General features: G+C 43.0%; 1 protein-coding gene across 1 annotated transcript in view; it reads left to right on the top strand.

The window, feature by feature from the left end:
• The first annotated feature begins 8,370 nt into the window (after positions 1-8,370).
• The window catches only part of cpne5b (copine Vb), a 157,158-nt gene continuing 152,653 nt past the window's right edge, over positions 8,371-12,875 (top strand). Inside the window, exons 1-2 of the mRNA XM_085775897.1 lie at positions 8,371-8,588; positions 8,791-9,096. Coding sequence (XP_085632023.1) covers positions 8,954-9,096 — 143 coding nt within the window. The 5' untranslated portion in view covers positions 8,371-8,588; positions 8,791-8,953. The remainder of the gene's footprint in view (positions 8,589-8,790; positions 9,097-12,875) is intronic.

Here is a 12,875-nt window from a genome sequence, read left to right as displayed (position 1 = left end):
CCAGTTTCGGAGCTGTTTATTCTGGTCAAGGTTACAGAAAGACAGGATATTATCCCAGCATGCATTTGGTAAAAGGAGCAGCACCATGGACCGTAGAGCAGTACACTCTCTTGACTGGCTGCCAGCACATCACATCTGTTTCTGCAGCATATTAACAAATGTGACAGTATTTGTTGGAGTTTTTTTTCTTCTCAGAGACATAAACGCACGGTAATTAATTAAACTGTAATTCAGACATATTAGCCATACTAACTTTGTTCCATTTAATTAAGGTTATAACCACCGTCTCTCAGAGGCAAGAAATAATTTAATAAAGACAATGTGTAATTATGCCACCATCCAGAGTGTTGACACGGAGCAGCCAGAGAGCAGAGAGCGCTTCCTCTGACTGATTTTGTAAAAAAAATAAGTCCCGGGAGGAAACTTAGCCTGTAGGGAGTTTCTGTGCTGTTCAATCTCAGCATTTAAAGTCATCGCCATGACATACACTCATTCACGAAGGGCTAAACCTACTCAACATATGCTTCATTAGTGAAAAGATTGAAAAGCAGAGCATATCCAGCAGCCTCCCATCCCTGGAGGACTCAGAACGTTTATCTCAGCAGAAAAACTACGATACCATCGAAACTTTTTGGATACTATACTAGATCTGATTAAGAGGCAGCTGCAAGCATCGACTTAAGAAGTTCAGAAATCAGTTTGACTGTGTATCTGCTGTCGGCCTGCTCTGAGGAAATGTGGTTATTTTTATTATTCCATCGCTGGAAGCTCTAATGCAGAATGCACTTCTTTTGACTCCCCACTGCTGCAGCCTGAGGGAGCGCCGGGCCGTTAGCCAGTCAATCAGCCACCCAGGCAGCAGTGGCCCCTTCCATAAATACTGTATTTATGTGTGTGTGTGTCTGTCAATGGCTTCTTCTCTTTTGTTTGTCAATGTCAGAGCAATCACTCATTGAGGGGGTATTTCTCTCACGCACGTTTTGCCACCTCAGGAGGGGTTTGATTCCGGATTAAAACCGCTGGGCCACAGAGCAGGATTACACCCCGGGAGGGAACATGTGGCCCTTTTGAACTGGAGGGGTTTTTATCAAACCCCCAACTTCTCTGCAGGACACAAGTGAAGCACCCGGAGAGAAACACAAAGTCCCGGCGGTCAGATTTAATCCAGCTCAGTCATGAATCAGAGCTCATTGGTCTTATCGTAAGCTGCAACCAAATAATCATAATAAATTCTGTTCTTGGTGCTGGTGCTGTTCTTGGCACTCTGCTCAGAGTTGTTTATGGTGAGAAACTGTTTTTCATCATCTACTTTTTCTGGATTCCCAAATTCTCCATCCTATAATTGAAACTGTGGATTTACTGTATTAGCTGAGGCGATGTGCTCATGTTGGACTCGATATGGTGACTGGTGAAGGTCGTGTATACGTGCAGCTTAAGAAAAACACAATTCTTAACATTTTTAGCTTCAGTGCTTCATAATGTTAAAACAAATCTTTTAAAATGTCATTTCTGAGGTATTCTCTTTGCTTCAGTGTGCTTTGCTCAGTATGAAATTAAATTTCATCGCAACACCTCTGAAAACCCAGACTTAATATTGAGCTTGAAGCTTCAGTGGAAAAGTGATTTAACTCTAAATTCAAAATGCAACATTATAAAATACTTCCAGACTGCAGTGTATTGTGAGGTTTTGAGCTTTATTTTGCAGAAATTAATATTTCCTTACAACCATTAAAGACGTAGTGAGACAATTTGAAATGTGAAGAAGCAACATTAGCTGAAAACACCAACAGTTTCGCTAATTACAAAGTATTTCCAGCCCATTTCCTGCATTTAGGCGTCGGCCAAAGGTTGGACGTCCAAATAGTGTTAATGAATGGACATTGTTAGGGTTTATTTTTTAAAATAATGTTGACATAATCGTAGCATGAGATGAAGAGTAAACAAATGTTTCATTTTCAAGGTTGGTGAGAAAAAAAAAAAAACCCATTTCACTGTAACGAGCTGCTCTTACTTGACAGAGCGTTTGTCTGTTTTTGTATAATTACTTCCAGAAAGGCGATATTTTTGGACAGCATGACGCAAGTGAGCATAAACACAGTAATTAGTGCTTAGGAAACTGCAGGAAGCCGAGAGAATAGGACAGAGACAGAGGAAAAGGGACATTTGAATCCCCCTACGGTGTTATTAATGTCAGCGGCAGCACAAAGCATTGACCACCTCCTGGTCCGGTGCAATTGGATTGCAATAGTTGTGTTTAAAGGAGATATCCAGCGTTTCGTAGGCTTTTGTTATTGATCGTTCAGCACAGCACGTTAAAACATTCAGAAACAGGCGTTATATGCTTTTTGTTTCTTAGTAAGTGACACCAGCTTTGTGTAATTCATCACAATAAAAATCTTCTCCAAAACAGTTTAATTGTTTTTTGTTTATCACAGAATATGAATTTAATTTATACAGTTAGGACAAATGTCAAGTGTTTGTGCTTTGTGGGAAATGTTGGGTTTCTCTTTGTAATTAAGTAAGGTGTTGTCCTCACCCAGTGAAGTACCTTGAGATAATGTGAATTATGATGTGGTGCGATACAAATAAAATTGAACTGAACTGAATTTAATTGGCAACTGTGGCAGACGAAAATGTGCATATATTCTAACTGATCTTTGTTGGGTCTGGACTGGACCAGAAACTTTTACCAGCCTTAATAAATGTACATTTTTCTGTGCTAATTAATTTTGAATTGCCGGCAGTTGATTAAAGTGCTGCTTGTTACAGAGCTGAGATGATAGAGTGCTCAGAAAATAACTTTACATTGACCTCCTCTTTAAAAAAATAAACAAAAAACAGCTTGGTTCTGTTTAAAAGAGTAAGAATAGAAGGAAAGAGTCGGATCCAGAGCAGCATTCATTTACAAGCACCGATTACACTTCTTGTAAATAAACGTGTACTCCACCCACAGACTGTATTCCCCGGCTTTTTCCTTGTGTCGTCCATTAAAACATGCTAACCGTTTACAAGCTACCGCGTTCCAGACGTTTTGCCTCCAGCCAAGCACCGCCAACCCGGATGTTTACAGTCTGTGAAGGGATCTATAGGGACCGGGCTAAAATGTACGCGGAAGGACGCGGTACCACTGGTCCTGCTGCATACCTGACGCGGTGCGGCACACTTGTCACTCAGCAGCATACCTGATGTTCTTATATTTTTAACCAGGATAGTTCCACACAATGGCGTAGCCATGGGTGTGCCAGGGTGTGCCAGTGCCACCCACAGAGGCAGCTGGCACACCCGAAAATCTGATGCATTTTTTGTTTTTGTTATAGTCTTACTGAGCAACAGGAGGAAAAGGCTCGCACACTGATCAAAAATGGCAATGTCCACCAGAGATTAACGAATGCAACAAAGATTTAATGGTCCATCAAACAAAAAAGTGCAACCATGGTGATAAAATAAAATAAAGAAACAAAAAGTAGTAAGACAAAAACGTTTCGGCCTACACAGCCATCTTCAGTCTGTCTTAAGGGGCAAATCACACACCTGTGCTCTATTTGTAGATTGAGACAGGGTCAAACAGTGGGTGGATCCATACATGTTCCAGGGCCACATCTTGTACCACAGGGTGAAACCTATAGCTACCTACCTTATAGTCTTACTAACATGTTATCGATCAGTCAATCAATTTGTAAAAATTGCCGTCAAAAGAGCTCGCGGAGAAACTGGACTCAAGGCCAGGCCACGCCGTCTTGCCCTTTAAATTGAGAGCTGCGCAGTGCGCACACACAGGTAGTAGCAATACCGTTGTCTTTTACTCTGCTGCTTTGCTTTGCGATATAAAACCATCAGGCCAAGCTGTTACATAATCATATGTGATGAATGATAAGCCCAATAGTTGTGTTCAGATGGTTAAATAGCTTTGTTGATCATGCGATCAAAAGTCCTATAAGCGCCGTTACACACGCCGCACGTCTCTCGTCCGGTGTGCTCCTCTCCTCCCTCTCCAGTACCTGGCTGCTCAGCTCTGGGACCGGGACTGAGAGACGTCACCGCTGCCTTCACTCCGTCTTTGATCCCTCTGGTTAGGCGTTTAGACCCGAGTGTGGCCTGAGTTTCCCACCTGAGCTCTGTGCCATAGCGCGCACCTCCAGCTCAATGAATGACAGCAGGTCTCCCAGTTACCTGCTCAGCTAAGACAGTGAGCTGCTGCTCAACACTGTTCAGAGCTGCTCTCCCTCGTTTGCCGAGGTTTTATGATAAACCAAAATCTTCTTTTGTTCTCGTTTGATCTCCTCATCTCCTCACTGCATCTGTTCTCTTCTTGTTTTACCAACCACATTTTACTTTCTCATAGATAATCTCCCACGTTTCTTCTGCTACAGCTTGATCATATGTTTATTTGCCCGTCTCTATTAATCCATCGGATCAAATTTTCATTCACACTCTCCATGGCGGAAACGATTACCACGCGCAAAATAGTGCGGTTTGCGTGTGTTGTTATTTAGCGGGTTACTCTTAATAGATCACCTATTTTGCGTGTGCTAACCAAACACGCAAAATTTTACTAGGAGCACGCAATATAGCGCCCCTTGTTTGGGATCTTAGTAGATCAGGCCCAAAGTGTGTTTTTTTATGACTTTGTTATTGATTTATTTGAGGACGTAATAGGTGTTATTAATGTTTAGACCTGCTGCAAACTAACAGTTCGTACCCAGCATCTGTTTAGACAGGCGTCTACTGTGTACGGGACAGGTTTTAAATTCATTTTGAATGAATGTTATGCTCAGCAAACATGGAAAATATATAATAGGTTCTGTTTAAAATAGTAAGAATAGAAGGAAAGAGTCGGATCCAGAGCAGCATTCATTTACAAGCACCGATTAAACTTCTTGTAAATAAACGTGTACTGTACTCCGCCCACAGACTGTAAAACATGCTAACCAGTGTTTACAAGCTACCGCGTTCCAAGATGTTTTGCCTCCAGCCAAGCACCGCCAACCCGGATATATATATATATATATATATATATATATATATATATATATATATATATATATATATATATATATATATATATATATATATATATATATATATATATATATATATGCGGAAGGACACTGTACCACTGGTCCTGCTGCATACCTGACGCGGTGCGCCACACCTGTCACTCAGCAGCATACCTGACGCTCTTATTTTTTTAACCAGGATAGTTCCTCAGCCGACGTAGTGCTACATTTAGCCGAGCCTGAGACCAACATACAACACGTAACAATGTGGCGTTGTTGCCTTCTCTTTTTTAAAAACAAAAACAAAAAATTGACCCAGCATCTGTTTAGACAGGCGTCTACTGTGTACGGGACAGGTTTTAAATTAATTTTGAATGAATGTTATGCTCAGCAAACATGGAAAATATATAATAGGTTCTGTTTAAAAGAGTAAGAATAGAAGGAAACAGTCGGATCCAGAACAGCATTCATTTACAAGCACCGATTAAACTTCTTGTAAATAAACATGTACTCTGCCCACAGACTGTATCCCCCGGCTTTTTCCTCGTGTCAGTCCGAGTTCTCAACGGGCCGGACCGAACAACATGACCAGATGTAGCGGGTTCAGGTTGAAAACATTTAATAGCTCGGAGGGTGGGTGTACTAGCATATTCACTAAAATGTGCATTTTCCTCGTCCATTCTTGACAAAACAGTCCGTTAACACATGCTAACCAGCGTTTACAAGCTACCGCGTTCCAGACATTTGCCTCCTGCCAAGCACCGCCAACCCGGATGTTTACAATCTGAGAAGGGATCTATAGGGACCGGGCTAAAATATATGCGGAAGGACACTGTACCACTGGTCCTGCTGCATACCTGACGCGGTGCGCCACACCTGTCACTCAGCAGCATACCTGACGCTCTTATTTTTTTTAACCAGGATAGTTCCTCAGCCGACGTACAGTAGTGCTACATTCAGCCGAGCCTGAGACCAACATACAACACGTAACTGTGTGGCGTTGTTGCCTTCTCTTTTCACTGACAGCCTTCACTGAAGGCATGTTATGTTTGTTTTCTTTATTTTTGCCATTTTTTTCCCTATAGAAAAAAAAGACATTCAGGTTTTACTGATGTGGATGCACATGTTTTTTTGTCACTGAATGTCAATAAAAAGTAAATAAAATAAAATAAAAGGAATTGGGTGTCATATTAGGTTGAGCAGGCGCTCCATAAACATATAGGCTATAGTCCTCGCTGCAGCAGCTCCAGGTTCAATTCCACCGAATGGCCCTTTTCTGTGTGTCATTGCCCCTCTCTGTCTCTCTCCAGCTCTCCTGACATATAAAGGCATAAAAGCTCCAAAGAATACTTTAAAAAGAAAGAAAATGCCCAAACCCCTGCTGTTTGAGGAGATGACACAGGTCTGCAATATTACATCATTTAAGGAACTGTGGTTGATCAATATTCAGGGGACAAAATGCATTACTGAGTGAGTCTGAACACTGGTTTCCCCTGCAGCACCCTGGAGATGTTGTATCTCGGTTTAAGTAGAGATGTGAAAAGCGCTCTCTCTGTTGCCTTCATTCCTGATACTGCGGGTTACTTCTCAAGGCAAAATAACTGTTGTAGGTCATCCTCCTCCCCTTCCTCTCTATTTTTTTTTCCTTCTTCTGTCCTCTGGCCCTGCTCCTGCCAACCCACTCCTTGGAACATCTGCAATAACGTGCTCACCCACACTAAACAGCAAGCCCTTAAAATACATGAATCATCCTGGAGTGAAAAGGGTGTGTGTGTGTGTGTGTAGATGTAGATGTGTGTGCCCCTTTATCTCTGTTTATGGGTGGTTATGTGACATATGAGAAAATAATTTGTATTTATATGTACCCATTGGTGCGTATGTCTCAAAGAAAGATTTATGTGTGTGGATGTGTTTGCGTGTGTGTGTGTTCCTGATCCTCAGCTGGAGGGTTGTGTGGGCAGAAGCATCCTGTGCCGGCGTAAATTGATTTCCAGAATCCAGACGCTAGGTGCTCTATGCTGGAAAGAGCTGTGTGCTTCTGCACCCATTTATGAAAGGAGGTAAAATGGTTTATAGCAGTGTGTGTGCATCCCTCTGTGTCTGTGTGTGTCTGTGTGTATGTGTGTGTGTGTGTGTGTGTGTGATGTGCATAGGAGTGAGTAAGAGGGACAGACAAACAGACAGAAAATGTACAATGATACAGGAAAACAGATGTCTGCACATCCATATTGACCAAAAAGTGACAACTGCGGTTTCAAAAAGTTGATTTTCCCAGATGTGAACAGTGGTGAACATCTGCTTGTTTGTTTATTCACTACTACTATTATTATTATTTATTATTATTATTATTATTTACATACATTTCAGAAGTGTGTGTGTGTAAATCCCTGGTTTTTGCAGTTGCACACAAACACATAAGTGACCGACTATGTTTAGGAGACGACGTACTCATCCAAAAAATGACAAACCCCGTCAGTTTCTTGGCAGACAGCCGCACCAGTTTAGCATATTCATTACAATGTGGTTTATAGGGGTGGTGGGTGGGGTGGGGGGCAGGTCATAGCTGCATACAACAGGCTAATGATGGATGGTGGCCATTAAATCTCTATGTAATTCCCTTTCTGTAATTAATATTGATTTTAAATCAGCCAGCATGAACACATTTTAATTGGTAACTGCATTTCTCAAAAAATGTCCCATGCATGCATCGCACTTCCTCCACAGAAAAACTCCAGACAATGAGGGGTGGGTGGGGGGGGGCGGGGGCCGTTTTGACCTATTTACAACTTAAACTCCAAATCCATTTGGATTTAACATCTTTGGTTGAATGTACAATTACTGCTCAGTGAGTATAAAGGCTGAAGGGAGTTTATTAAAAACCTAGCTGTGTTTCTAGGAGCTGTCCAGAGCTGTGGTGCTGAAATCTTTTTTTTCTCTCTTTTTGCTCCACAGCAGCAGTTTCCAAACTTTTTTTTTTTTTTTTTGGGCTCAGTCCCACTGACACACAAAGCTGTGAGAGCTCTTCCTGCCACAGGCTGAGAGCAGTTCAAGCTGTTAATTCATCTCATAGACCTTTAGAAATAGATGCTACTGATGTAAAACCAACTGAGGAGTGTGTTTTTTTTCTTTTTCTACTCCAGACTTTAATCTACATCAACACATTGATTGTAAACCAACCGAGCACCAGGTTTAGAAGAAGATCTGCTCCACAACATGGAGGTTTCCACAGAAAGTCTTCTATATTAACCAGTGCGTAACTCCATTACCATGACACTCACTTGAACGCACACTCCCTCCTTCTCTCTCCCTCCCTCTCCATCTCCATCTCTCTCTCTCGCGCGGTGAATCGTACACAGAGGATGTTGCAGGGTGACAGCAGCAGCAGCAGCAGCAGCAGTTGGGGCATGGGCAGGGTTGCCAGCAGCACTTGAGTGTGATTCAGTGTGGGAGGAGGAGGATGGGTGGGTTTGAGTGTCTCTAGTATTTTTCTTTCTCCTCACACGCTCCTCCGCTGTGCGCACAGACTGAAGACAGAGCGCAGAGAGCGGTCGGTCGGTCGGTCCACCTCTCCATGTGATGTGCAGCCGCTCGGTGAGGGCGCAACAGTAATTTAATTTACTGTCCCTACATTTTTCTTTTTCCTTTTTTTTTTTTACCCTATTTTTTTTTTCTCACTTCACTCTCTCTCTCACGGGCGCGTTGCATGGACAGTTAAACCAAGTGCGCCTTTGCCGTGTGCGGGTGTCCTCTCCACTCACTCCCCCTCCTCCTCCTCCTCCTCCCTCTTATCCAGCTTCAACATTTGTGAAGTGGCTGCCTCACCCGGTCGGACCGGAGGCCGTCTGGTCTCCGATCTGGTCTGTGGAGACTCGTCCACCACGCGCTCCGTCGTCGGGGCCAGGCTGTGCGCTTCCTCGCGGATCAGACCCGAGCCGCCGCAACCGCGAGCTCTGGCCATGGAGATGATGGAGGGGGGTCCGGTGGGGGGAGGAGGAGGAGACGTTATGGACAAGCTGGAGGACATGTCGTCGGTGTACGACTTCGACCCGATCACCGGCAACATCCCCGCCACCAAAGTAGAGATCACGGTCTCGTGCAGGTGAGTTGAAAGGAGAGAGAGAGAGAGCAGAGCGCGCGCAGTGGTCAGGAAAGTTCGGCGCGAGGACTGCATGCTATACTGTAGAAAAGTTGTGCCGGCGCCCCACCCTTTCTGAGGTTTTAGTTCTGCTTTAGTTCAGTTAGAGTGTGGCAAGGCAAGGCAGTTTTATTTGTATAGCCCGTTTTTACAAACAGTTTGTCTCAAAGGGCTTCACATGACATCATAACAACATCCTCTGTCCTTAGACCCTCACATCGACTGAGGAAAAACTCCATGGAAAACCCTTTTAACAGGGAAAAATAGGAGAAACCTCGGGGTGAGCAACAGAGGAGGGATCCCTCACCCAGGACATGATGCAGACTAACTACAATTTATCAAATGAATGTGAAAAAACTGGGTGGGGCTTTGTATTCCTGACATATGAAGAAACTTAAATCAAATCTTTGCACTAAAAGCTTTGTGTTTTTTCATCTGTGGTTGATTTTTTTGTAGAAACTGTATGTGTGATGATGATGATGATGTGGAAAATTTGGCATTGATTCATGCATGTAGACTGTCAGATGTGAAAGACAAAAAAAAAAAAAAAAGGTGTGAGCTCTTATCAATGGAACCTGTTATGCAACTATAATGCACATTATGGTCTAACACAGCAGGCTCTGTCTTCCTCATAGGTTCAAATGATGAAAGAAAATGTGACAAAAAGACAAAAAATATAACAAATGACTATTTTAAAAACCTGATTTAGGTTAGTTTGTGGTGGTTTTTGCCTGAATATTCATGAGGTGCAGATTTATCAGGCACATCTCTCTTGCTCTAACAGGATTTCAGTGCTCGGCTGTTTTCTGCCTCCTCCTTTATCCCCCCTCACAAAGTACTGGATGTTAAAGATTCAAAGGTTTACATCATATTCATATGTGTGTGTGTGGGTGTGTATGTGTGTGTGTGTCCCTGGCCTCGATCACTCTGTCGTTCTTTGTTATTTTTCAGTACAAAGGTGTTTCTTATTCAAAAAAAAAAGAAAAGAAAATGAAATGAAAAATCTGCCTCTGACAAATGAATCTCCCCACAGTGCAAGTTCGCTGAGAATAAACAGTCACACCTCTTCCCATTAGGAGAGGTTTTTGAAGTCAAGGCTTTCAATGCCTTTCAGACACATGCACACACACACACACACACACACACACACACTGTAAAAAAAAAAAAAAAAAAAGGCACATATATACCCACACACACACACACACACACACACTCGGAGACACACATCTCTCTGGTCTTTGATGCTGGGTTTTAGGCTGGTGAGCCATCGAAGCAGAGTGAGTTTGAGCTATAACAAGCTGTGTGTGCATTATTGATGGGCTCTCTGGCGTTCAGAGAAGCTCGCTGCCACGTCTCTCAGCTCCGAGTTAAGAAAAAAATAGAAAAAGAAAAGAAAACCCGGGCAAGTGTGTTTCAATTTACTGCACTAACAATAGTTTGCTTGCTTGTGCAGGAAATGGTGGGCGATCGGGGGGGAATCAGTTTAGATGGAGAAAAAGGGGGACGACGATGAGTGAAGTGTTGTTGTTGTTGTTGTTGTAGTTGCATGATTTTGGATTTTGGGGATTTTTCTCAGTTTGTGACGATGAGGGAGTTTGGATTAAATGCCTCAGTGACATGCAATTAAGCACCATTCAGGTAAATGATGAGTCCTATTATGACAACCCCATGCAATATGAATATGCAAATGATTTCCTATGACAACATGTGTGTGTGTATGGGTGTGTGTACAGGGTGTGTGTGTTTTGGAGAAAAGGGGTGTAGTGGTGCAGAAGCCTCCTACCAGAGGAAAAGAGGAGTTTGGGAAGAAGAAATGATTTATCGAAAGGGGAGAGTGGATGATTTGCCCTTCTGCTTCACTGCCACTGTGTGTATGTGTGTGTGTGTGTGTGTGAGAAAGAGAGAGAGGGAGGGAGAGAGAATAAGAGCATAGAGAGCAAGAGAGGCAGAGACTTTACCTTAAAAAAACATATGATCTATGTGAGATTCACACTTTCAGCAATATGTAAGTAATTATGGTGCAGATGTATATGCAGAATATTCAGATATAGTATATCGGTATGTAACATGGTCTGAACAAGCTTCCTGATTAGAGAGGGTGGGTTCACTGTGATCATGCTTGACATATGGACTAATGAGCTATAAGGACTCCTGAAGTGTGCAAAAGGTTGCTCTCACAACCCTCATACCTCCAGTCTCCCTACATATAGATATATATATATACACGTCAGTTCCCTGTGGTGTTATAATAAATATGTAATAATAGGGCTACTACTACCGAAGCAGAATAAACCGGCAGTTCAATCTTTCTGTCACATTCAAACACTTGTAATAGCAGTTCAAGGCCTCCCCAAATCCTTTAAATCCTTTTGTACAGATGCTGTGTGAGTCAGATTCCCATTCAAGATAAGAGGCTCCCTGTCGGGTCGTCTTCGTCCCTCTCTCCCTATTGTCACAGACGGTACAGTACATGTGCTCTCTAAAACCTCCAAATCATGATGATAGCTGTTCCCTCTGGGTTAATACCCCTTATTACAGGCTGCAACCCCCCCCACACACCCCCACCCCCCTGCTTTTGACAACGTATTATTATCAGTAGCAATGACACACAGTGGGGGTGGGGTGGGAGGTGTGGGGGCGCTGGATCGGGAATGGGGTGGGAAATGATAGGAATTGGTTTGGGTATCAGTCAGGGAGGGAGGAGGACTTAAAGGGATAGTTCAACATTTTGGCAAATTGGCCCATAATTGCTATAGTCATAGCAGTAGGTTTGTTACCTTTAATTGTCGGTGCAAGCTGTTATTAGATCGGTGGAGCAGAGCGGCGAGCTGCTCAGAGCTACGCTACGGAGGCTAATGGGATTTCTTGGTTTCCCCTCATCAAACTCATCAAATACACAATCCAACAACTCCACAACGCTCTGGTGGACAAGTTGTGACCTGCACATTCACCACGCTATGAGATAATAACAGAACGTTACCAGACAGAGTCGTTTTGCTTGCCGAAAAACTGCCCCTGACGGAAACGTGCATCAGAGGTTTTGCATGAATTTACCTCTAAAACAACTCTGTCTCATAACGTTCTGTTATTATCTCATAGCGTGGTGAATGTGCAGCTCACAACTTGTCCACTAGAGCGTTTTGGAGTTGTTGGATTGTGTATTTGATGAGTTTGATGAGGGAAACCAAGAAATCCCATGAGCCTCCGTAGCGTAGCTCTGAGCAGCTCACGGCTCTGCTCCGCCGTTCTAAAAATAGCTTGCACCAACATTTAAAGGTAACGAACCTTCTGCTATGACTATAGGGATTTGCCAAAATGTTGAACTATGCCTTTAAAGATTTGGTGGCAGGAAGTTGCCAAACTTGTAAAGTGGTACAGTAAATCAAAATTTAATGACAATTATTTTAATGGAGTCATTCTGCATTTAGAGATTTATATCATCTTCACCACCAGTGCAGGATGTCGTGATTTTAGCTGCATAACCTCAACAATAGTTTCTATATGAACACACACACACACACACACACACACACAGACCTTGGGAAAACGTCTGCCTCCGTGTTCATGTCTCTCGCTGCGCGTCATTTCCAGCGCTTTTGTCTTGTATAGGGAAGCTGCAGCCTTGAGGAGCGGTGGCAGAAATAGAAAGACAGGTGAAACAGTTTGAAACAACAGGAAGAGAAAAAATATATAATCCAACTGTGCGTGTGGTTTTCTTCTTTCTTAAACTGGTGTTTACACTC

Source organism: Trachurus japonicus, chromosome 5, assembly GCF_045865225.1.
Source record: "Trachurus japonicus isolate A0001 chromosome 5, Traja_1.0".
Taxonomy (NCBI): domain Eukaryota; kingdom Metazoa; phylum Chordata; class Actinopteri; order Carangiformes; family Carangidae; genus Trachurus; species Trachurus japonicus.
The sequence above is the reverse complement of the archived record's forward strand: the minus strand, read 5'-3'. Positions and strand labels throughout refer to the sequence as shown.